The sequence below is a fragment of the Labrus mixtus genome, chromosome 11 (assembly GCF_963584025.1).
Source record: "Labrus mixtus chromosome 11, fLabMix1.1, whole genome shotgun sequence".
NCBI lineage: Eukaryota > Metazoa > Chordata > Actinopteri > Labriformes > Labridae > Labrus > Labrus mixtus.
This window is the reverse complement of record NC_083622.1, coordinates 11,198,625-11,221,962: the sequence shown is the minus strand read 5'-3', so window position 1 is coordinate 11,221,962 and position 23,338 is coordinate 11,198,625. Positions and strand designations below refer to the sequence as shown.

At 41.7% G+C, this 23,338-nt stretch overlaps 1 protein-coding gene and 1 long non-coding RNA gene across 3 annotated transcripts in view; one reads left to right on the top strand and one right to left on the bottom strand.

The window, feature by feature from the left end:
- Positions 1 to 19,785, bottom strand: part of LOC132983613 (uncharacterized) — a 31,623-nt gene extending 11,838 nt beyond the window's left edge. The window contains exons 1-2 of the long non-coding RNA XR_009674855.1: positions 19,646 to 19,785; positions 8,276 to 8,405 (exon numbers count right to left, since the gene is read on the bottom strand). This is a non-coding gene — a long non-coding RNA (uncharacterized LOC132983613). The remainder of the gene's footprint in view (positions 1 to 8,275; positions 8,406 to 19,645) is intronic.
- Positions 1 to 23,338, top strand: part of gabbr1a (gamma-aminobutyric acid (GABA) B receptor, 1a) — a 95,466-nt gene that overhangs the window by 9,192 nt on the left and 62,936 nt on the right. For both annotated transcript variants that reach the window (XM_061049988.1, XM_061049989.1), the window contains 4 exons: positions 362 to 500; positions 8,290 to 8,475; positions 10,772 to 10,789; positions 19,772 to 19,932. In XM_061049988.1, coding sequence (XP_060905971.1) covers positions 362 to 500; positions 8,290 to 8,475; positions 10,772 to 10,789; positions 19,772 to 19,932 — 504 coding nt within the window. The remainder of the gene's footprint in view (positions 1 to 361; positions 501 to 8,289; positions 8,476 to 10,771; positions 10,790 to 19,771; positions 19,933 to 23,338) is intronic.

The window sequence follows — 23,338 nt, the reverse complement described above, 5'->3', positions numbered from 1 at the left end:
ACCTGAGACATAGAAATGACTGATATCTGATTGCACCACTTTGGATGTATTGCTAAATGAGTAAAAGACGCATACACTTCAACCACACACACAATAAAACATGAAACAGGAACATAAAGCCGGGACCAGATTCTCCTCCTGGTATGATCCAGAGTGTGACAGCCCATCAATTCATACAGTATTGCCATCAAATGCTCTTCCTAGCAGAGCTTCATTTTTACCGCCATATGTCACCAGAGTCCATCGCTCTGGGACACAACGAGGCGGGGGGGGGGGGGGGGGGGGGGGGGGGGGGGGGAGAGAAATACTAAAAAGCATCAATCATGTTTTAATTACGGTTGTGTCTGTGTGTCCCTCACAGATCCGCAGTGTGCAGATCCTGCCCGTGGACTATGAGATTGAGTACATCTGCAGAGGAAACCGGGTGATCGTGGGACCCAAGGTCAGGAAGTGCTTACCCGACGGCACATGGACGGACATCACACTGCACAGCAGATGTTGTAAGTTCTTTGTGGTCTATATTTCACCCTCTCTTTAACCTGTCCTCCAACCTTCTTTCATTTGAAAACAAATGTCCCAGAAAAAAGATCTTCAGCTTTCAAATGCTCTGTTTGTTTGATCAACATCACAAAAAAGACCAAAGATAATAAAATGAAACTGTGTTGATAGCACATTACTGCCGTCCCTGCTTACACTACACACAGAAGGAAAGTGTGAAATTCTGTGCAACCTTCACTTGCACTTTTTGAAGAAATGGGATTGGAGTCATTTTTTATCCACTACAGTACTAATGTGAAAATCCACAGTTAAGAAAAGTGATGTAATCCTCAATAGAGGCTGCATGAAATCAATCTACAGGCTTTTACCTCCCATCAGATTTAAACCCGTGATTAATGTATCTGTCCATGCTAATAAGAACAAGAAATGTGACACATTATCACTATTAAGTCCATAAGGAAAACTTGTTAGCAAACGGTCAGATTTTTACACATCCAGCAATTATAAAGCAAAACATTTGAGTTGTGTTTTTAGCCATTATTTAAAGAATCTAAGTATCTTCTCTATAATGCTTCTCTTTCATCAGCTTGTTGCTTTTTGTTGTTTGTCTACTTTATGGTGCTGATGAGCTGGAAGTGTACAGTGGATGTTTTCCTCCAGCTTTTTCATTGTAAACTGTGACTGAAAAGAACATTAAAATAGCATTAAGAGTAAGCAGCAACCACAGGAAGTGAAACATGAAGCCAGTGTGGAAGGGCAAAATCTGCAGTTCCTTGAGTGTCCACTTGAGGCTGGCTCCATTAACACCCATGTTAAATGTTCATTTTGACATCTGAAATAAATATGTTTTCAGTCGACTGAAAGTTATATTATGGTTTCAATAACTGATTCTGTATACTGTATAGCGGGTGCATTTATTTTTTAACTCATCCTTTTAAAAGTTATGCATAATTTACCTGCCTCTAAGTTAATCAAAAGTTAGGTGATGACATAATTTCCAATATGGCAACTGCCATCGTTCAGCTTCCAAACATTTCTTCGGAAACCAATAGGTGACATCACTGAGACTACGTCCAAGTTTAGAGTAAACACCAACAGCATGGTTTTTGGCAAATTTTGAGCTAATCCATGAGCTGAAATTCTCTATAAAGCTTTATAAAGCTGCGGGGAGCTGCGGATCGTTCTCATTGGATAAACAGAACGAGTGATCCATTTGTAATTATGAAATCTTTGTACATTTTTATAAAAATATCGAATTTTGTCACTTTAAATAATGTATGTTGAATTAAAATTAAAGGGGAAATTGTGAAGGAGAAAAGAAAAATATCCTTAATTTAAGGGGCGTTGTTATGTTGAAATAATTGACAAATCCACTTTAATCCACTTTCAATTCAGTTGGATGGAAATTCTTGACCTTTGGGATCGTTGTGTTACAACACATAATCCCTAAACATTCTTGATTCATGATTCTTGTAAGTAACAGAATTAGCACCAAGAGCAGACAAATACAGTTTACTTAGAAAACGAGAAAAATTCACTCTCGATGTGGAGCAGGAAAAGTCTCAAAGTCGTTTATTTAGATTCAACCAATGACAGATAGTATACTACATCTAACCGCAAAGACCATCTTTGAATTAGACCTAAGGCCGTCTAAAAAAAACACCCTCTAAAACCTGAGTAATGGTTGAAAACAATCTCCCAAAACCTTAAAAACTGCACATATTCCCAACATCTCATCAGGTCTTAAAGGTATATACACTCAGACATTACCTCAGGTCTTAAAGGTATATACACTCAGGCGTTACCTCAGGTCTTAAAGGTATATACACTCAGACATTACCTCAGATCTTAAAGGTATATACACTCAGGCGTTACCTCAGGTCTTAAAGGTATATACACTCAGACATTACCTCAGATCTTAAAGGTATATACACTCAGGCGTTACCTCAGGTCTTAAAGGTATATACACTCAGACATTACCTCAGATCTTAAAGGTATATACACTCAGACATTACCTCAGATCTTAAAGGTATATACACTCAGGCGTTACCTCAGGTCTTAAAGGTATATATACTCAGACATTACCTCAGATCTTAAAGGTATATACACTCAGGCGTTACCTCAGGTCTTAAAGGTATATACACTCAGACATTACCTCAGATCTTAAAGGTATATACACTCAGGCATTACCTCAGATCTTAAAGGTATATACACTCAGACATTACCTCAGATCTTAAAGGTATATACACTCAGGCGTTACCTCTGATCTTAAAGGTATATACACTCAGACATTACCTCAGATCTTAAAGGTATATACACTCAGACATTACCTCAGATCTTAAAGGTATATACACTCAGACATTACCTCAGATCTTAAAGGTGTATACACTCAGGCATTACCTCAGATCTTAAAGGTATATACACTCAGACATTACCTCAGATCTTAAAGGTATATACACTCAGGCGTTACCTCAGGTCTTAAAGGTATATACACTCAGACGTGGCATCAGGTCTAAATGGAATAATGATAAGGGTTAAAATCCCCCTCCTTCTTATGATTGAGTTTTCACATGGCGACCCCTGATCCATATCATTATGAAGGCTGCTTTTTAAAAAAGTTTTATAAACAGCTAGAAAGTGATTTTGAACGCTGCTTGATTATTGATGACGTCATTCCTGCTTGTTCTAGTCGGCTGTCTGCTCGTTTTGTGTGGAACTATTTATGCTGCTGTCCCTCTGTTGTAAACAACATATTGTACCTCGACGGGAATATTGCAAATAAAAAAGAATTCGAAAGAAAAACACATCCGTAGTTGAGCTGGGATAATTTTTGAAGGTTATCCAGAGCTTGTGATTACTCTCACTAAACACAGGTTTGTTATTTTGCTGTATCCAGTTAATTACGAATAATCGCATTAGTCTGTGTTTTCTGAGGTGCGTGTGTGCGCTGTGGGCTTAAAATAAAATAAATAAATAAATAAATGTAAATGTGAACTTATCTGTGACACCCCCACAGAGGATAATTTTGGCTGCTGCTTGCTGCTTATTGCTTTGGACTGATTACATTGTGATTATTGTGTAAGAATAAAGTAGCAAGCTTGCACAGCTTCCATATGTGTTAATCGAATATCTGTGTTTAATATGTGGTCTGTTCTACATTTTCATCCTGACAGCTTTTTAATTGTTCTGCTGCTTCTACATATGTTAAGAGTGTAATTCTTTATGCATACATGCCTGCACACCAACATATCCTCAGTGAGGCATTCATGTCCTTTCTCCTCAGACGACACCGACAATGCTTCTGCAATCACTGAGCAAACACTAAGGCCGGCAATCCAATCAAATCCCTTTGATATCTCTGCTTTCAGTCTTTCAGTTCACATTTAACATCAGTGGAATTTGTTATTTTTTCCCAAGAGAACGTTTTTTTTTTGTTTTCTCTGGCTTATGTAACGGCGCAAGCTGCAATGTGCAGATTGCAGTTTTATTATGTGCTCGCATGCTGGGAGGAAGATTCAACTAACTCGGCAGCTAACCCAATTACATTCAGAGCTGGGCCATTTTGTCGGGAAATCCAACCAGGAGAACAAAGTTAAGTTATGTGGAGGCTGTAGCGTAGTAAGCTAACATCTAAAACTAGGGCGACCACAAACAAAGCAACAACATAAAAAAACAGATCAACATCGGTGACAGTCTGGTTCTGTGAGGCGGCACTGGAGACCTGCCTGGTCGACCATCAGGTCAGAGGCTCAGCCACCTTTAACAGGACAAGGCTTCAGACGGGGAGACGAGGGGGCTGATTTCTAAATGCATGTACAGAGAAAGGGTAAAATGTGTGTATACACATGTAGTAGGTACATTTTGGTTGAAGTAAGGATATCAAATGGGTATACTTAAACACGACTCTACAGTGCTCCCTTCCCCCCACATCCCTAACCTTGGTGTCCTCTCCTACGACAAACACATCAAACACATCACCAAAACAGCCTTTTTCCACCTCAGAAACATCGCCCGCCTCCGCCCATCACTCTCATTCTCAGCTGCCGAGACCCTCACCCACGCATTCATCACCTCCAGATTAGACTACTGCAACAGTCTCCTCTACGGATCACCATCACACTCACTCAAGAAACTCCAATACATCCAGAACTCCGCTGCTCGTCTCCTCACACACTCCCGCACCAGAGACCACATTAACCCCTGTTCTTCATGACCTCCACTGGCTCCCCATCCCACAGCGTATCAACTTCAAGCTCCTCATCCTCACCTACAAAGCCCTTCACAACCTGGCTCCCCCTACCTGTCTGAGCTCCTCCACCGTCATACTCCCAGGACAAACTATCGGTCCTTGGGGGGACAGGGCCTTCTCCATTGCTGCTCCCACCCTCTGGAACTCACTCCCAAATAACATCCGAGACTCCCCCACACTCACCTCCTTCAAGAAATCCCTCAAAACTCACCTCCTCATCACTGCCTACAACCACTAACTCCCCCCCCCTCCACCTACATTACTTCTTCGTTGTACTGTCCTCATCGTTTTTTGTTTTGTTTTATTGTTCTGAGTTTTTGTCAAAGCGTCTTTGAGTTTTCAGTAAAGCGCTATATAAAACCTATATATTATTATAACTCTGTTCGGGGTGATCAACAACCAACAGTATACCGCCGATCTTCAAGAACTGATGCTGCGTGCTCCATGGATACCAGTTCCAAATAATGTTTGAGCAAGTCGTCCGTCTCTAGAAAGTTTGGCGTCTTCACATTCCAATTAATACGTATTGTCAGTTTCTCAGATAGAAAAGCTAATCCAATCAGGCAATCTTTATTTTTTGGCTTTTTATGCCTTCATTATAGAGATAGGACAGTGAATAGAGTCAGAAACTGGAGAGATTAAGAGCGAGAGAGAGTGGGGAACGACACGCAGGAAAGGACCCACAGGCTGGGTTCAAACCCGGACCGTCCTCTTTAAGATCTACAGCCTCTGTACATGGGGCGTGCATACTAACCACTAGGCTGGGGCCCTCAGGTTTTGTAAACTGAGCCTGTTTTTTCGTACCCTTTAACAAACTTTGAACAGTTTAAACTTTCAAAAAAGGGTTTGGTCGATTACTGTTATTCCCTCTATCTTTCCTCCCAGTAGACCCACTGTTGGATATAATGGGTTATTATTTATATCCAATATTTTGCATATAAATCTCCACATTGAGCCATCGTTGATGCATAAAAGAGCCAGTCCCCCCACAGTCAGTCATATCAGCCCCAATCTGAAACACTACGGTTCATTCTCTTCCATTTCTGTCGGGTTATATATGACCTCCAGAGAATCTCCATCTGGATAACTTTGTCCCTCACACATTTTGAGAGTTTGAACGTCTCAGTATTTATTTCCATTGTGCTCGTATAGATGCACTACAATCACATAAAGCATGACTAGAAAGATAATTCAATATTCTGCACCTCTGCAAACATTTCCCAGAGGAACACCACCTCAAGACGTGGAAGTCGTTCCTCTCAGCTTCTGTGCTGTCACAAATATTTACCTTGCTGCTCATTTGCATCCTGTTTAACTGCTGGCTTAAAGTTTAAGAAACATGATTGTTTAACATTATCCGTTCATTTGAAGCCTGTGAGAAGGTCTGAATATTATAAGACACCAAAGTCAACCGCAGCGGTAGCTAGAGGAGAGAGGACTTTTAGAAAAACAGGAAGCTTTTTAACCAGTTTCCTTTATGACTGAGGCTGAAGTTTTTGATTGTACATAAATTTGTATGACAAGAATAAAAACATAAATGTAACCACGTTCTTGTCAACCTCGGCTGTCTTTCACAGCAGGCGTTAGCATGCAGCTACAACTAAGACAATAAACATGATAAAAAATAACACTGTGAAGATAATGCATGTAAGCAGTGTCACTGATTGTGTGTTGTCATGCTTTTGTCGGCATTAAAGTTAAAATGGCTCTGCCTAATCTGTGGTCCCCCATCAGGTCAAAATTAGACACTTAGGCAAATTTACATAGAACCTCAGAAAACACAGTCAGCTATTAGAACAACAAGCAGAAACCAAACAACTACATTACATTAGTTGACAAAGACACACATATAACAAAACATAGGGTGGCTTTGCAGCTTTGCTCAAAACACACAATAAAGTGACTGTGAAGGTGCTGAGCCAACAGGAGTTAAAGTGCTCTTGTGTTGCACATCATTGAAAAGTGCTGAAAGTGTAAATTGCACAAAGTGGTATTAGAGCTAATGGCATGGGTCTTAGTGTCATTATCCTGTAGTTACAAGTGTTTTACTATTCATATGTCATTTTGGACATGACCAGTGTGGTGTACAGGGTAATAAATGCTCTCTTAAAGTCACAGTATGTAAATCCCATCAGCAGGGGGCTCTCAATCAATACAATGACAAAAGGCTGCGTTGAGGCAGTTTATGTAGATTTCCATGTTTCAGTTGGTCATTCTACATAATTACATTTTAGAGGAGCAATGGAGTGTCAAAGAAATACGTTTCTGTCTTCAAGATCTGAAACTTAAACTATAGATGGAAATGTCACGACTGAATTAGTACCTCTACATACTGTCTAAAGATAACAGGAACAGAGCTCATGGCAGTCTCACTTCCTTTACATGCCGCTGATAGATACAGGAACCTGAGGTGAAGGCGAGATGGCGGCAAGTCATTTATCGGCGCTTTGGACAAATGATGTCTTTGTGCCAGCTGTGTGGAAGCCCCTCATTAGTTTGTTGACTCCTGTATAAAAAACATTCACAGCAGGCTGTTTAGGCTCTTTGCTGTAGAGATCATTATAACGATATAAAGACAATGGACTTTAAAAACACACTGGAGCACAATCCTTTTCACCCGTTAGTGCCTTTTATATATTTATATCTACTTCAAGTTCATGCACATTGTTGCTGTTGTTGTTGTTGTTTTATATTGCAGTCTTTAAGAATTTATTAGAAATATAATCAAAAATAAATATAATTATTAAAAATGAGGTCATTCATTGCTTTTGCATTATTTCTATGCACCACTTCTTGACTTGTGAAAGCTGCACCCTACAGTCTATGAGCAGTCTGTTCTCAGGCTGGCACAGAGAGTGTCGTCTGACCCGTCTCACATCCTCCCCTCTGAGTACGAGCTTCTACCTTCTGGCAGACGATACAGAGTCCCCCGATGTAGACTGAACCGCTTAAAAAACTCTTCTTATTTCACCTTCTAGTTGTACCCACGTCAGTCAAAATTCTGAATAATGTTTCCTAAGTCTGTGTGGGTTGTGCAATAGCGTCATGTTGTTCCTTACCTTTGTTATTTCATCTCTCATGCTGTGTTGTTGCAGTTGTTGTGCAATATGTGAGAAGAAGAAGATATACTTTATTAATCCGCTGAGCAGTGCTCGGGAAGTTAGCTGACCACCAGAACAATTTCCAGGCTTTGTCCACGCTGGGACTTGAACCGGCAACACTCCAGTTCCCAACCCAAGTCCCTACAGACTGAGCTACTGCCCCCCCCCCCCCTCATGACCTTCAAACAAATGCTAATGTTTCTCCGCTATATGTGACTTGTAGAGATGCAACAGATAGCTAACCAATAATCATAACTTCGTGCTGATAAAATCAAAATGTTGTGTTTGAAGCTTAGTCTGCTGCCCCCAAGTGGCCACACAAAGATAGCTAGCTAGCCAGCACGTTTGCTTAACTATAAGCTAACACATTTGCTGCTCAGAAGTGTGGTGTAACTTCAACTCTACTTTTTTAAAGTCATTTCTCTACCTTTCTTTTCTTAGTGCTGCTGTGTCCACGCGTGTGGACCTCTCTGGAAAACGGCCGGGTGTCGGTGAAGCCGCCTGGACCTCCAGTGGAGGGGACGGTGCTCCATTACAGCTGCCACGCCGGCTTCATCCTGGAGGGCAGAAACATCAGCCATTGCACTAAACTGGGCAAGTGGGATGCGCCCAAACCCACCTGTCTCTGTGAGTATCTTATTGAGTCAGTGTGACAAGGACAGATTTCACATTACCACTTGAATTACAATATAATTAAGAAAATGATGTTTGTAAATTGAATGCCGTCTACTAACACAGATGGTAATGACATTTAAATTATCATTGCAGTGAGTAAAAGTGTATGCTAGCAATGACATTTCAACCTAATCAAATATCAAAATGTGTTGAGTGTTTCATTGTGTTTGAAGGTCATATTTTCCTCACTTTATTTATAATGTAAAATTGAAGAAGATATTAAAATGGTGTAGTTTTTGCTAATCTATCAGATCTGAAACGACTCCAATAATAGATGAATTGACTATTAGAACTCATATTTAAAATCAAAAAGGCTATATGTTGAATAACAAATATGTCAATAATTCACAAAAGAAAATGTTATTTTCTGATCCCTTCTTCTCAAACATCACCTGAGATGCTTCTCTTTGGCGTCAGTTATTTTAAATTATATGTATTTAAGATTAATCCAGGAATTTGGTCCTCTGATAACATCCATCCATCCATCAGTCCATCCATCCATCCATACATCTACCCATCCATCAATCCATCCATCAATCCATTCATCAGTCCGTCCGTCCATTCGTCCATCCATCCGTCCATTCATCCATCCATCCGTCCATTCATCCGTCCATTCGTCCATCCATCCATCCATCTACCCATCCATCCATCCATCAATCCATCCATCCATCCATCCGTCCATTCGTCCATCCATCTACCCATCCATCCGTCCATCCATCAATCCATCCATCCATCCATCCATCCATCCACCCATCCATCAATCCATCCATCCATCCATCCGTCCATTCATCCATCCATCCGTCCATTCATCCGTCCATTCGTCCATCCATCCATCCATCCATCCATCCATCCATCCATCCATCCATCTACCCATCCATCCGTCCATCCACCCATCCATCAATCCATCCATCCATCCATCCATCCATCCATCCATCCATCCACCCATCCATCAATCCATCCATCCATCCATCCATACATCCATCCATGGGGGCTGAGGAGCCGATCCCAGCTGCCATTGGGCGAGAGGCAATAAATGAATTGAGAAAATTGAATGTACAATAAAAAACGATTTTAAATTTAGATTAAATTTGAATCTCTGACTTAGTTTTTCTTTTTGGCACAAAAGCGTATTGTAATCAAATAAAACAGGAGCCACACACTGTGCCATCTCTTCTCATGGGCATGACTCACGTTGCTGTTACAGCCTGGCTCGCAAAAAAGAGGACATAAGGCTTTAAAGATGACAGATAATTACAAACACCTGCTGTCCCAACGGTGAAGCATGGTTGCTAGGCGATAAATGATCCATCCAATCAGAGTGTAATCCACAGAGGAGCGCCTGCACTGTTGGCTCAGGCAGGTAAAACAAACGATGAACACAGACCGATGTAAAACCTGACAGTATACTGTACACAGCATTAATACTCAATGGATTATAACAAGGGAGCGTGAGTGGAAATGTGTGATATCCCTGTTCTCCGTTACAACAGTTGGCATGTTTACAGTCGGAAAGGATTTGTCCAAATTAGTGCAAAAAAAAAGAGAAGAGGATTAAAGGAAAACCACACACAGATGAAACAAAGAACTGAAAGTAATGACATTGCCAACTGTTTATCAGAGGAGCTGGCATGATAACCGGTATAGTTGCTATGGAAATGGTAGTATTAAAAGGATAAAAGAGGGATTTATCTGTGCATTTGGAGCAGGCGTCCAAAAGTAGGCTGCTTATTGTGTAATAATCAAATGTGTAAAAGACTTTATGATTAGCTTCTATTTGTAAATAAGCAAGAATTAAACGCTCTGAAAATGTCAAAATCTCCTGTTGTTTCTGTAAGAATTTCCAGGATACCTACACTGTACAAAACATTCGAGGTGTGACCGTTTTTATATCTACTCTCATGGTATGCATGCACATGATCACAGGATTACATAACATCCTCCTCAGTAAGGAACCTCCTGCCAGAAAATTACAGCTCAGCATCCAACCACCATTGCATGTCTCTACTCTAACGTAGCAACACTGCCATCTAGTGGAGGAAAATATACATGGATTTAAGCCTTAACTGCACCAAAAACTCTTCAAATTAAACATGATAAATGTGAATTATTGAATTGAAAGGGTTACAGGAGAGATTTCTCTCAACGCTACATGTGAATCTGTCAACTGATGTAGTTGAACAATGACACGTTTTTTTTTGACAAGCTGTTCCTTCTCCTTTCTTCTCCTCTTTCTTTTTGCTGCCCAAAGATGACAGAAACTACACAGGTAAGACATTTCATTTGCAAACTAACCACATCATACTACACTGCAATATTTATGCACAAGCGTCAAGCTCATATTGACTCACAGTTGTTAGACTGTGAACCTCTTACATAACGTTGGTTATGTTGTACAGTTATAATTAAGACTACTCTCCAACAAGAAGCAAGATTCCCTTTATGTTACAACCCTCAAAGAATATCCACCCAGACAAAAACTTCAAAGAATTACAGGGTATTCTGTTTAAAAGTGCAGCCCTTAAATCATCATGCATTCATTAATAATAACACATGAAATGTCACCATAGATTAATTACATCATAAACAGTCTCTTATCTTCACAGAGGCCATTAAACGTGCCTGTTTCTAAAGCTAGTGGCTATATGTACCTTAGTGTGACTGCGCAAACTGAGATATCTGATGTTTTTTTTAATGAAATTCTGCTGCTGGTGCAATGTGCACAGTCACCACAAGAGGGCAGCAGTAGTCCAGCACACTGAAAAAGTCATTGTTCCTCCCCCTGAAGGTTCAACACTTTTCACCACCTGTGAAAATCAGCTTCTTTGGGGGAATCATCTCATTTTCAAACAGAACTCGCAGCATTTCCACAGTTCCTCACCAGCTCATTACATCTACGAACCATTATTTATCAAGCAAAACCTAAATTCAAGAGTTAATGCAGCGAGAGACAAGATTGAGACTAATGCTTCCAAGCATCATTAGTGAAGAAGCATTTCAAGTTAACCTAACAATTCTAACATTTTGTTTGAGGGCTTTGTATTCCTTTGTTTAGAGATAGGACAGTGGATAGAGTCAGAAATCAGGGAGAGAGAGAGAGAGAGAGAGGGGGGGGGGGGGGGGGGGGGGGGGTGGGTGGGATTACTTGCCATAAAATACCCCCAGGTCCCCCACTTAGAGGGCAACAGCCTCCGTACATGTTGGCGCACTAACCACTAGGCTACCGGTGCCCCCTGATTTGCAAAGTTTGAACACAAATGTTCTATTCTTTTTTAGATGTATTTCCATTTTGTATGTATTGTCCTGCTGTTTTCCAAGACTACAAAGGGAGATGGTTAACAGCATATATGTGAGTGTAGCTGTGTGTTTGTCGGCGTGCAGGAATAAATACAATCAGGTGTTGAATATTCTGCTTACGTACTTCGGCCCTGCATATCAGAACTGTGTTAAAAAAACATGAAAATGCAGCAGTTTGAAAAGGATTTATTGTGCTAAGTCAGCGTTTGCTGTAAAAAAATAAATAATAAAGGGTCAAAACATCTACTTGTACCTCCATTTTTATGTAAACCCTGGCAGGAACGATGAATACATTTGTTTCTATTACAGGATGGCTCACCCTCTTGCACTGTTATGTCACCACATTAGAAATTAGACAGATATTGAATCATGCACTTACAATCTTTGGAAGGCTTAAAACACTGCACTGTTACGCCTGTGAATTACACATAGAACCCTGCTGGCCTTTCAAAAGCAAAACACTGAGTGCACACACACACACACACACACACACACACACACACACACACACACACACACACACACGATATGCAACACTTAACTCTCCATATAGACCTCTAGTTTTATGTAAGTTATCCCATGAAGTTGCCGATAAAATCTTTCCAAATGTCACAGAAAGACTTGACAACCACACAATTAACAAAGCAGCAGAGAACAGTGTTTCCACGAATAGAAATTTCCATCTCCTGTCACAATACTGACCTCCTTCTGGCTCTTCTCCCTCTCTCTCCTCTCCATGTGCCATCACCACCCACTTGCTGCCTCCTCAGCGGGAGAAAGGTTAATACCTTGCTCCTGTCTGTGTCTGCTCTACCCTATGTGAACGTGTGTGTGTGTTCGATGTGTGTGTGTGTGTGTGTGTGTGTGTGAGAGCGGTATGAGTGCATTTCGAGTTTCTGTTTTCTCCATGTACAGTATAACAAACCACAGACCCAGTGAATATAATCTATGCCGAGCTGAAAACAACTCGGACATAAAAGCTTACAAAGTTGTTAGTCTATGAACATGACCATGAATACATGTGTTAATGAACATATCTACAGTACATACTAGGGCTGGGAATCTTTGGGTGTCTCACTTTGATTCAATTTCGATTCTTAGGGTCACGATTCGATTCAGAATCTATTTTTCAATTCAAAACAATTCATGGATTCAAAGTCTATTCATGAATTAGTAGATACTTCAGGATCTACTCCAGTCATCTGTGAATTTCTGGCTGAATTTCTTGTTGCTCTATTTGGCATTTTACTGAGCTAAAGAGCTAGCATTAGCACTTAGCAGGGAGTGACTGATTAGCACAAAAAACAACAACAACGATTATTAGAAGTTATGAATCGATTTAAAATCTCAGAAGAGAATTAGCGCAATCACTTATCCAAAATGATCAAGATTTTTATAAATTAGAATCAGAATATTTTTTTTAGTGCAAAGTACATTTTCACTTACGAGGAATTTGACTCAGGGTTTTGGTGCAAAACAAATAGCAAAGGACTAAAACAAACATGATGAGAAGCATTAACATCCATCCTTTTAAAAAGGGGGCAACAATTTAAAATTAAGGCAGAATTTTCCATTTTGTACTGTTATGTGCAAACATCTCAGCCAATTCAACAACGGATGGCAGCAGCCCCGGACACATATATTACCAATAAATTAACCAGCTAAGCCAATGAGAACAGGTGATACATCGATACTCGTCTCTGTGTCAGCAGATACCCAAAACGCATCAGGAGGATGTGGTTTATTCACGCTTCTCATCTGATGGGGATGTGAATCTGAAGCAATGATGGAATTCAGAGATGATGAGAAAAGTGATGTTTTAATCATCATAAACTAAACATGATACAGCAGAAGCTGCCCCTTATCTCATAACTCTCTTCATATTTATACACTGTTGGTTACCAAATGTTGCGCCAAAGTTCTTGCCCTGAGACAGTTGAACAATGAACTTATTCTTCTTAACTCCCCTCCACCCTGTTACCCAGGCATGATGTATTACTCTAATAACTGCTGGGCTGCTGTGTTGGAAACAAGATAGTGTGTAGTGTGCTGCTGCTGGACAAATTAAGTAATGATGATACTGTTTCAAAGTCACAGGATTAACTATATTTTCTGCAACACCGGCCAACTTTTATGTACCTATTAATCCAAAAACACCGGCCCTGTGATGCATTAATAAGGCTTCATTTTCACTTGGACCATCTGGTACTAAAAACAAAGTAAAGCAGACACAAAGGAAGGTCTTTGTAATGTGTTTTCTGAATATAGTGTGATCTCTGCACAAAGACTATGGTCTAAACTGTCAGCATTAAATGCAAGAAAATACATCAACACAATATCAGCCTCTTGGGATTTGAAACACTCTGATTCATATTACCAGATGCATTTTGTCTGAGCTTCTTCACAATGATTTGGGTTCCTCCCTGAATAAAAATATGCGCTGCAGGGGGAGGACACTGTCATCTGGTGGATGTGTTAAAAAGGGAACATTCAAAACAGTATTTTCCCACTAACACATCTGCTAAGAGAGAAACAGGCCATTATCCTGAAGGATGCCCAGTGTGCAAAAACGCAGTCACACACAAATATACAGTACAAGGCCCTCATTAAAGCAGCTCAGCAACATGTTACAGCACTAATGCCTCCATTGCATCTTTTTTTTTTTCCAGGCTCTGTCACAGCTAATGTCGTCTCTGAATGTGCCAGTTTGCCTCCACGGGGTTGTTAACACTGCAATGCCCGGTGCTGATGTGTTTTGCTGCAGGATTATGGAGCAGGTGTGTGTGTGTGTGGGGGGGGAAGCAGATAAAGTTCACAGCTGAATAATTGATTGTGCGTTGGAGGGGTCACGGGGTGGCAGCGAGGATGAGGAGGTGGAAGTGGAAGGCAAATGCCAGCAGATGATCACTACACTCACCTCAGCCTGTGAGGGCTTGTTAGCAGCTTGATCTGAATTGCTCTGTGCTGCACGGAGATATCCACATAATGAGATTTGGGTAATGAACCAGGGTTATATAATAGTCATATTCCATCGCCTAACTACAGAGGGTTTTTAATTTAGACGGGAGAAATAATGGTCCTCTTCTCAATTGCTGTAATAAGTAATTTTGCAAAGGGAATCTTAACACTAACATGACATTGCAATTAGTGCGCTCACAAAGGAACTACAGAAACATGAGCATAAAACAGAATGAAGCTGTTGTTAATCATCCGAAAAGGCGGCATCAAAAGTGCCTCCGCAATTACTTTTTGTTTTTCTGTTCATCTTCAGTTGTAACATTTCTCAAAGGATCAATCTACATTGACGAATGTTCGCAAATGTATTTTCAAAATGATCAAAAGTTACTTCAAGAGGGGGAAATAAATGAGACTCTGAAGGTCTCAGGTTTATGTGTGTGATTCTATGAAGGGTTGTCACGATACCAGATTTGATAACTTCAATACGATGCAAGTAAAAATCAAACAATATCGACACCTGTTTCGAACATAGACTGTAAATATTAATGGACAAAGCCTGAGTGACGTCAGCCATCTGTTCCTGCAGGGGGTTCTGGAGGCTCATCGGCAGTCTGGGAGCTGGAGCTGAGGAGGGTTTTAAGCCTCTTAACAAACCGTTACATCGCACCCGCCTGTCAATCATGTCAGCTACACGCCTAACTATGGATAACACATCTGTTCATACAATCAAAATGGAGTGGTTTAAAAAAAAAATCCACCCCCGTACAGTGTGTGCCAGTGATGACAATAACTAATCAGACCTATTTTATTTTTGTAACATGTTTATTTATGCTGTTAAAACGGCTTTTTTGCCTGTTGTGTGTATGTGACTTCCGGTGTTCCTGCAGCCAGCCTCAAGTGGACACTCGAAGAACTGCAGGATTTTGCACTTCCTTCATTTTTCAAGACCGGAGGTTGCCGCTTGGTTTTGATACAATAGCAACAAAAATAGAAGTCCCAGGTAGCCATTATTGGATAATTTTCTATGTAGAGTCAGTAGCATTGTTCGTTGCAGCTTCTACAACATTCAAACTGGTTTTATCAACCCCGCGAAGCACACAATCACTGCAGGACGTAGTGTGTATGTTTACTGCTTGAACCTACACAGCAAGCTACCGCACGCTATCACAAGCTAACCACCAGTGTTTAGCAACTGCATGTCCAACAGAAAGCCGTCCAACACTGCGTCTGTTGGTAAAAGCCAACACAAGGTTCACCCTCGTTTTGTAGAGCCATAGCCGCTTGGCCTTTCGCCTCACTATATTTTCCTTTCTCTTGCGCTACATCCACCTCCGTCATGTTGGCCAGCCTAAATCGCGTCCAGTCGCTTAATTCTATCCTGATTCAGTACAGAAACGTTGCCAACATATTTGTGCAAGTTAGACAGCATTCCCTCTCCTCTGCATCAAAAAGTTTGACAACCTTAATTCTATGTGTTTCTGGTGTTAATGTTTGCACACATTAATATGTCAGAAGGTGTGTGTGCATAGTCACATGCCTCTATGTGTGAGAGTGACAGATACAGGCGGTACTGGATGTTAACTGAGGGTTCAAACAGGAGCCCAGTCTCTCTCGTATTAAAAGTAACTTCACTGTTTCCACTCTTGAAATGAGAGCAAATAAAATCAGCCATGATTGATTCTGCTGCCACATTTTCTGCTGATTTCTCAGCAGCAGCCTCTGTAGCATTTTATAGACTTGGCCGAGGAGGGGAGGTAGATATGAAATGGTCTATGGATTAGCAGAGGTTGTTACAGAGCTGTGTGTGTGTGTGTGTGTGTGTGTGTCGGCCCTGTGAGTGTGTGTGTGTGTGTGTGTGTGTGTGTCGGCCCTGTGAGTGTGGAGTTATTGATTTGCAGGTCAAACAGACTCTAGGAAGGTGAGGTTAAAACCAGGCTAGATCTAGTAGAAACTGAACGTTTTGTCAGGTGTCGAGGAGGAATCCTCTTGACTTTATGATCCCCTGACATTTCCTCTTTGAGCATCACATGTGTGTTGGTAAAATATTGAAACTCTTGGTTTGTTATAACATGTAATAGACATTTTCTCCTAAGAATGATTTGTGAAAAGTTAATGCGAAACAAATAACAATGCACTCGTTTTGTCTACAGCTAATAAGCAAATGTGAGCAGGGTAACAGACTTAAAGGAGCAATATGTATCTCTGACACCTAGCGTTTGAAATGGGTACTGCAGTCCAAATTCAAAACATTAGAGAGAGCTGCCCCCCCCACCCCCCCCCCTCCCCTCTCTAGAGTCAATGTTAACACAGGTTGCCATCACTGAAGCTTCAGTGTTTAGCCAGCTCTTCATCAGTCTGTAAACCTTTTCTGTGTTTTAACCTCTCCATTTTTTAAAAGCATCTCCAATTTGTATTTGAGCACGTTTCCGCTTGTGGAGCTTATTAGAAAAAAGCAGATGCTTTTAAGGTCGGGTAGAATCAGTTCTACCTGAACCAGTTCACTCTGCCTGTTTTTTCACAGCCATTCATTTGCCTGGCAAACCAAGGTGCACGGCAAAATGGCCATATGGGGGTGCCGTAAACCCACCTACTTCTCTTTTCAAATAAAAAACAAACCATTCTGCACCAGAATCTAAACTTAGGAGGAGGACATACTGTCTGCTGCATTGTTGTTAGAGAAGCCAGTATGTGTATAGCTGCAGCCTAACAGCTGCTTGCATGACTCTAATAATATTTCTACACAAGTCCTCAGCGTGTACTGCTTTGCTCTTACCACAACATGTATTCATTTATTTACAACCTGACCTACAAGCTTTGTTTATAACATTTAGAAGGATGTTTAATTTTGCATTATTTACTTTAGTCATTGCTGTGAGCACTTACTACAAGTATGTTGTTCATGTTGGTTACCACAGTATCATCCAGCTGCTGTGCCAAAGAGACGAGCAGCATTTTTCCTCTACTCAGAATCACCAGATGCAACAGAAAGCAATTAGTTTAGTCCAATAAACAGAAACTACATGGATTCGGCAATGACAGAATTTTTTTTGCAACTGAAATAGGGCTCCCTAATCTTCCAACAGAGCTTGACTTCATTGAAAGTTAATATCTTATTGATGCATATATTTGACTGTTTTCAATTAGATTTCATGTGACGCTTTATTACACTGAAGTTGAATCATTTTAATATGAGAAATAAAAGACAGACTGTTCCATTATGAATAAAGAAAAAAAATATGATAAGCCCTAAAACTATTAGTTGTACATAACCTTAACCTCTAAAAATGATTTACTTCAGCCAATATTAATGTCTAGAATCAGCGCTGATTGAATATTGTTAGACATCGTTAGTGGAACTGAATCAAGACAAAGTGAGCTGCCATTGTGTTATCTTAATTAAAAACAAATGAAAAGAATCATGGAACATTTGCTGTTTAATAGGATGCAGAACGGTGGAACAGATTCAGTCATAGAGTTATTGCTTCAAACATTAGTTTGATCAGTTTTCTTTCCTACCATAAGAAGTCTTTATTACTGATGTTTATACTCTTATTTCCACCACATTTTACCACCTTTTCATGCAAATTACCTGAAATGTCATCCTTATTGGAGAATATTGGAGAAAACAACCCTGCCTCTTTCTTTTTGTGTTTCCTAGTTTGTTAAATTGTCTATCTCTAACCACGTGAGCTCAGTTTTGTTTCTGATGCCTTGGTCAGAAACGTATGGATGCACCAGTGAGCAGTGCAAGTCAGAGGCTGCAGTTAGTAGGAAGAAGCCTTGTGCAAATAACAAAATGTGACAGTGCGGGTTATATGACTCCTGTGGAATGGATGCACTCTTTAAGTTAAACTCAGTGTGTAACTCATTAGAATACCTTTTGGGGAGATTTTGCACAGAGCCCCCAATTCCACCCATCCCCTTTCTCTCTATCTGTCCCTTCCTCTCTCTCTCGGCATACATTTCAGACTTGCCCTAGCGCTCGCTCTCTATCTCTCCCTCTCTCCTTCTCTCTCTCTCTCTCTCTCTCTCACACACACACTCTCTCACACACACACACACACACACACACACACACACACACACACACACACACACACACACACACACACACTCAGCCTGCCGGTGCTGCAGTGGATCAGACGCAGAGCTCTGGCGCTCTTGCTTTTCCGCGGCGAATCGTCTCATCTGTTGGAATAAGGGCTGCGCTGCGTTACAGGGAGGAAATATGTAGCCTGCTATTTTCAGTGCTGCAGCTCTCACTCCACACTCCAGTCTCATTTCTGTTAGCCTCAGCTCCAGTCCACACGCTTTTGACGCGGTTGACGTATTATTCTGCGCGGACTCCGGCGTCAAATTCGCGCGTCTTTTCTTGCGTAAAAGTCGTGAGTTGGTAACGCGCTGTCATGTCAGATAATCATGACTGATTGCCAAAAGAAAGCGAGGCTAGTTTCGTGTATTCAAATATGAGGAGTTGCGTCGAGAACGTGTTGGACTGCAGGATCGAGGAGGTTCGTTTGAAACTTGACTGATGAGCAGCGTCGCTTCCTCACTTGATCACTTCAGAGTGAAAACTGGCTGACCTGTCTTTGACTTCTTGTCCCGAAAATATCAAGCATGCCATGCATAATTAACCGTGCATTGTATTCAATTATATCCCGACTAAATTATTTACTCGAGTCGCTTAACCCTTGCAATTAAAGCGAAGCAGTTTGTTTCCGCAATACCTGCAAAGGTAGACGTAAGATTTAAACTGCTCCCAAACACGTGTTGCGTTCACTTGCATCTCAGTTCACGCATAAAATAACCTGCGTCCGGGTTCTCTCCGCTGCAGCACCAGGGGCAAAACACTGGCTCCAGCTCTGCTCACCTTGAACCATGCTGGCACTTTGCAGAAATCCCCCTCGGGTAGCTCGCTCTGCCCGGAATCATGCGATGCTCCTCCGGGTTTCTCTCATCGTCCTTCTCCTGTTCTCCTGGCCTCGGCCGTCCGCAGGAAAGAAGAAGCTGTACATCGGAGCTCTGTTCCCGATGAGCGGAGGCTGGCCGGGCGGGCAGGCATGCATGCCCTCCGCTCAGATGGCCCTGGACCTGGTTAACAACAGGAGCGACATCCTGCCCGACTACGAGCTGGAGCTGATCCACTACGACAGCATGGTGAGTGTGTGCATGTGGAAGAGAGTCAGAGGAGACGCGCACCTAAGGGGTGTGTGGTGTCAGTCAGTGAGGGACATAAATAATGATCCTCCTCTCAGGAGGAACTGACTCTGTTGTCAACTTAAGCATGCTGGATTATTACTGTTATCATCACGGTTATCTTTCATTTTCTTGCAACATTTTCTGATTTGATGCAGCCCAATTCATGTTCAAGCTTATTTTCCAACTTTGCCCGAAACCAGAAGAAGCCGCCCTTTTAGTTACACCTGCCTTTCACAAAGTCACACATCTCAGAGAAGAGCTTTCATTAAAGGTCACTGTGCTGATAACTATAACCCTCAAGTTCTCCCTCTCCTTGACAAACGGGGCTGTTATTCCCTGTTCAGTGTTAGTTTGTGCTCAGTGACCAAACACACCTGCTGCTTCTTGCTCATCAATCATTTATCAGTGTGGTATTTTAAAATGTCAGCATTATCAACCACTATAAATCCAATATCCGCCCCCTGACTGGTTTCATTTCCCCTCCGGTTTACCACCCACTGCTCTGACATACACTTTAATTAAAAATCCAGCCATTTATCCTCGTGAAAAATCATTCTCTTTGTGCCTTTATGCTGTGTTTTCTAATTGTTATTCTCAAAGTTTGGCCCCCAAAAGGAGCATTTTTTTCCCCTCAGCAAGAGTCACATGAAAACAATTACCAGATCGCCCTCTCTGTCGCCTCCTTTGAGGGTGATTATCAATCACTCTGCAGGACGGACGCCTGGCGAGCAGCCGGGGCACCAAATGGTTAACTGTGCCGGGGCTGGTTAGAAATTTCATACAAGCTTTATTCTGATTGGTGTATTCGGCTCTGCATTGGAATCCTGTTAAACAGAATAGCAGGGAGATGTAGGGAGAGTGTGTGTGTGTGTGTGTATGTGTGTATGTGTGTGTGTGTGTGTGTGTGTGTGTGTGTGTGTGTGTGTGTGTGTGTGTGTGTGTGTGTGTGTAAGAGAGAGAGGGAGAGAGGAAGAGTTGGCATGGCAACACAGTTACTCTTGAAGCACAGCTCAGAAACAAATAAGGTTTCAGCTCTGTGAAAATATGTGTGCAAATTCATATGCTGGATGTATGCAGAGCTTGCTGTGCAGTACATGCTTCTTCACATTCTGTTGTGCGTACATCTTGTTCTTTGCATCAAACAGATCAAATGTGTGTGTGTGCGTGTGTGTGCATCTTCTGATTACAAGTGTAGTGAAGCAGGCAGACGCAGATGTAGCTGCCATAAACATAAAGATAAAGCAGTAGCATGAACAGATTTCATAGGGACTGGGAGCCATCACTCCTCGTGCTTCAGGAGTTGCTGCTGGCGCCTCGGGCTCGAGAAATAGATGCAGATCCTCTGAATAGAACAGCTCACAGAGAGCTGCTATAACATTGTTTGATTGACGCCGGCTAATTCCTTGAATTAAGTCAAGGGGGGATTTTATTGCTCCTGCTCCGGGTACGCTGTGTTTGGAATGAGGTTTCTCACCTTCTGATTGCAAACATTTTTCACCTGGCTGGAATAGTAATGAGGACCTTACCCTCTGAGAAGCAGGGAAGCAATTATAACAAAGGGATTAATTAGCTATCATATTTACATCCGGTTATGACAACTCGCTTCTCGTTCCTGTTTGGTCAGAGAACAAATCTCCGTCTCGTGGTGTCTTTGTTTAACTGTGAGATTAAGAGAAGGGCGCCACTGGCCCCTTTGTTTGCCTGCATCTCAAGATCAAGGCAGGAAAAGAGTAATTATTCAGCGGGTCGTCTTGACCTGAATTTATCAGGATAAGGAACTTTTATTGCGTCGTTAAAGTGTTGAATATTGAATACAAGATATGCATTGAATAAAGTAAGCAAACAGGTGCCTGAACACACACACGTATACACACACACACACACACACACACACACACACACACACACACACACACACACACACACACACACACACACACACACACACACACACACACACACCAGTGTCCGACCAATAGGTTTGGGAGTATGAAGCGATGTCCTCAGCTTGTTCAACATCATACAATATTCATGAAGCTCAACACTTAATCCCAGCCTGTCCCTTTAATGGATGCAGATACCCTGTGGTAGCAGAGCGGCTTGTTTCTCTGGCTATCCTGGCGACAGCATCAGACTATTTACAGCCTTCTGAGATCCACACACACACACACACACACACACACACACACACACACACACACACACACACACACACACACACACACACACACACACGCCGCGCAGGCCGTTGCCATGGATATATCAAAGCCGAGCCTGCAAACTTTGATCAATTATTAACAGTGACGGAGTGAGACAGTGGGGATACAGAGAAATGGTGAAACAAGGTGCTTCCCTCACTTCCGCCCTTTATTTTAATTGGCAGCCGTGACACGATTTCCCGTCCGCTGTGGCACAAACAGTATTCATCACCCGTACTCATGCATGTCCGCTTGGCGTACGAGCCCGGACCTCGCTGCCAGACGTAATTAAGAAGAAATTATGATCTGCAGCTCTGCATGCTTTGAGATTCAACGCATAGGCTCTCCCCCAGGCCCTTATCGTATCCCCTCTCTGCACTCTTTTTACATCATTCAATCTGGAGTGTAATTAGAGAGTGTATTAGGAGGGGTCCGTGTCTTCTCCCGTCCCCCTCTGCTCAGGGAACCTTCCGTTTATTTCTACGGGGGCAGCTTGACTGATTGGAAAAGGCAACACAGGCATGGACACTACTTATATTTGCTCTGGGAGTTTCAGCACCAAGGACAGCGACACAGGCCATATGTCATGTGTGTGTAGCTGTATGCACACACACTTGCTTGTATCTGTGTTGGTGAGTGCGTTTGGTATTTGAGTGGCATCCAGGGTCATAAACCCCCGTCTCTCATGAGCCGAGGAGGGCCCGAAATGAAAGTGGAAATGCTGATGACCCCGGAGGTTTACAGAGACAGACCTCTAAGAACAGCAACAGAGATGCCTCAGCCTTTATTGCGTACCTGCCAACACCTCTGTTTTCTCTCCATTTTTTTCCATAAGGGAGACTGTGTGGTTTTTTTTTTTTTTTAACTTCTTGCTGTGTGCTCCCATTTTGTAATCAAAGGTTTCATTTCTTTTGTTCACAGAAGCACTTGAATGATTGAACTGGGAAGTCTGCTGCTGTTTTGTTTAAGAATAGACTCCCTTCATTTTAACGCCTTCATAGCGTGTTAACCTTGTCTTTCTTAAGAGTAAGGTGGAATGAGCATGGAATAATAACTCTTGAGGTTTAAATGTATTCCTTGAAGATCCAAAGTCGAGTTAAAGTTGTTGCTTTTACTCCTTTGTTTGGTTCTTCCATAAATGATTGAAGGGTGTAATGGCTTTAATG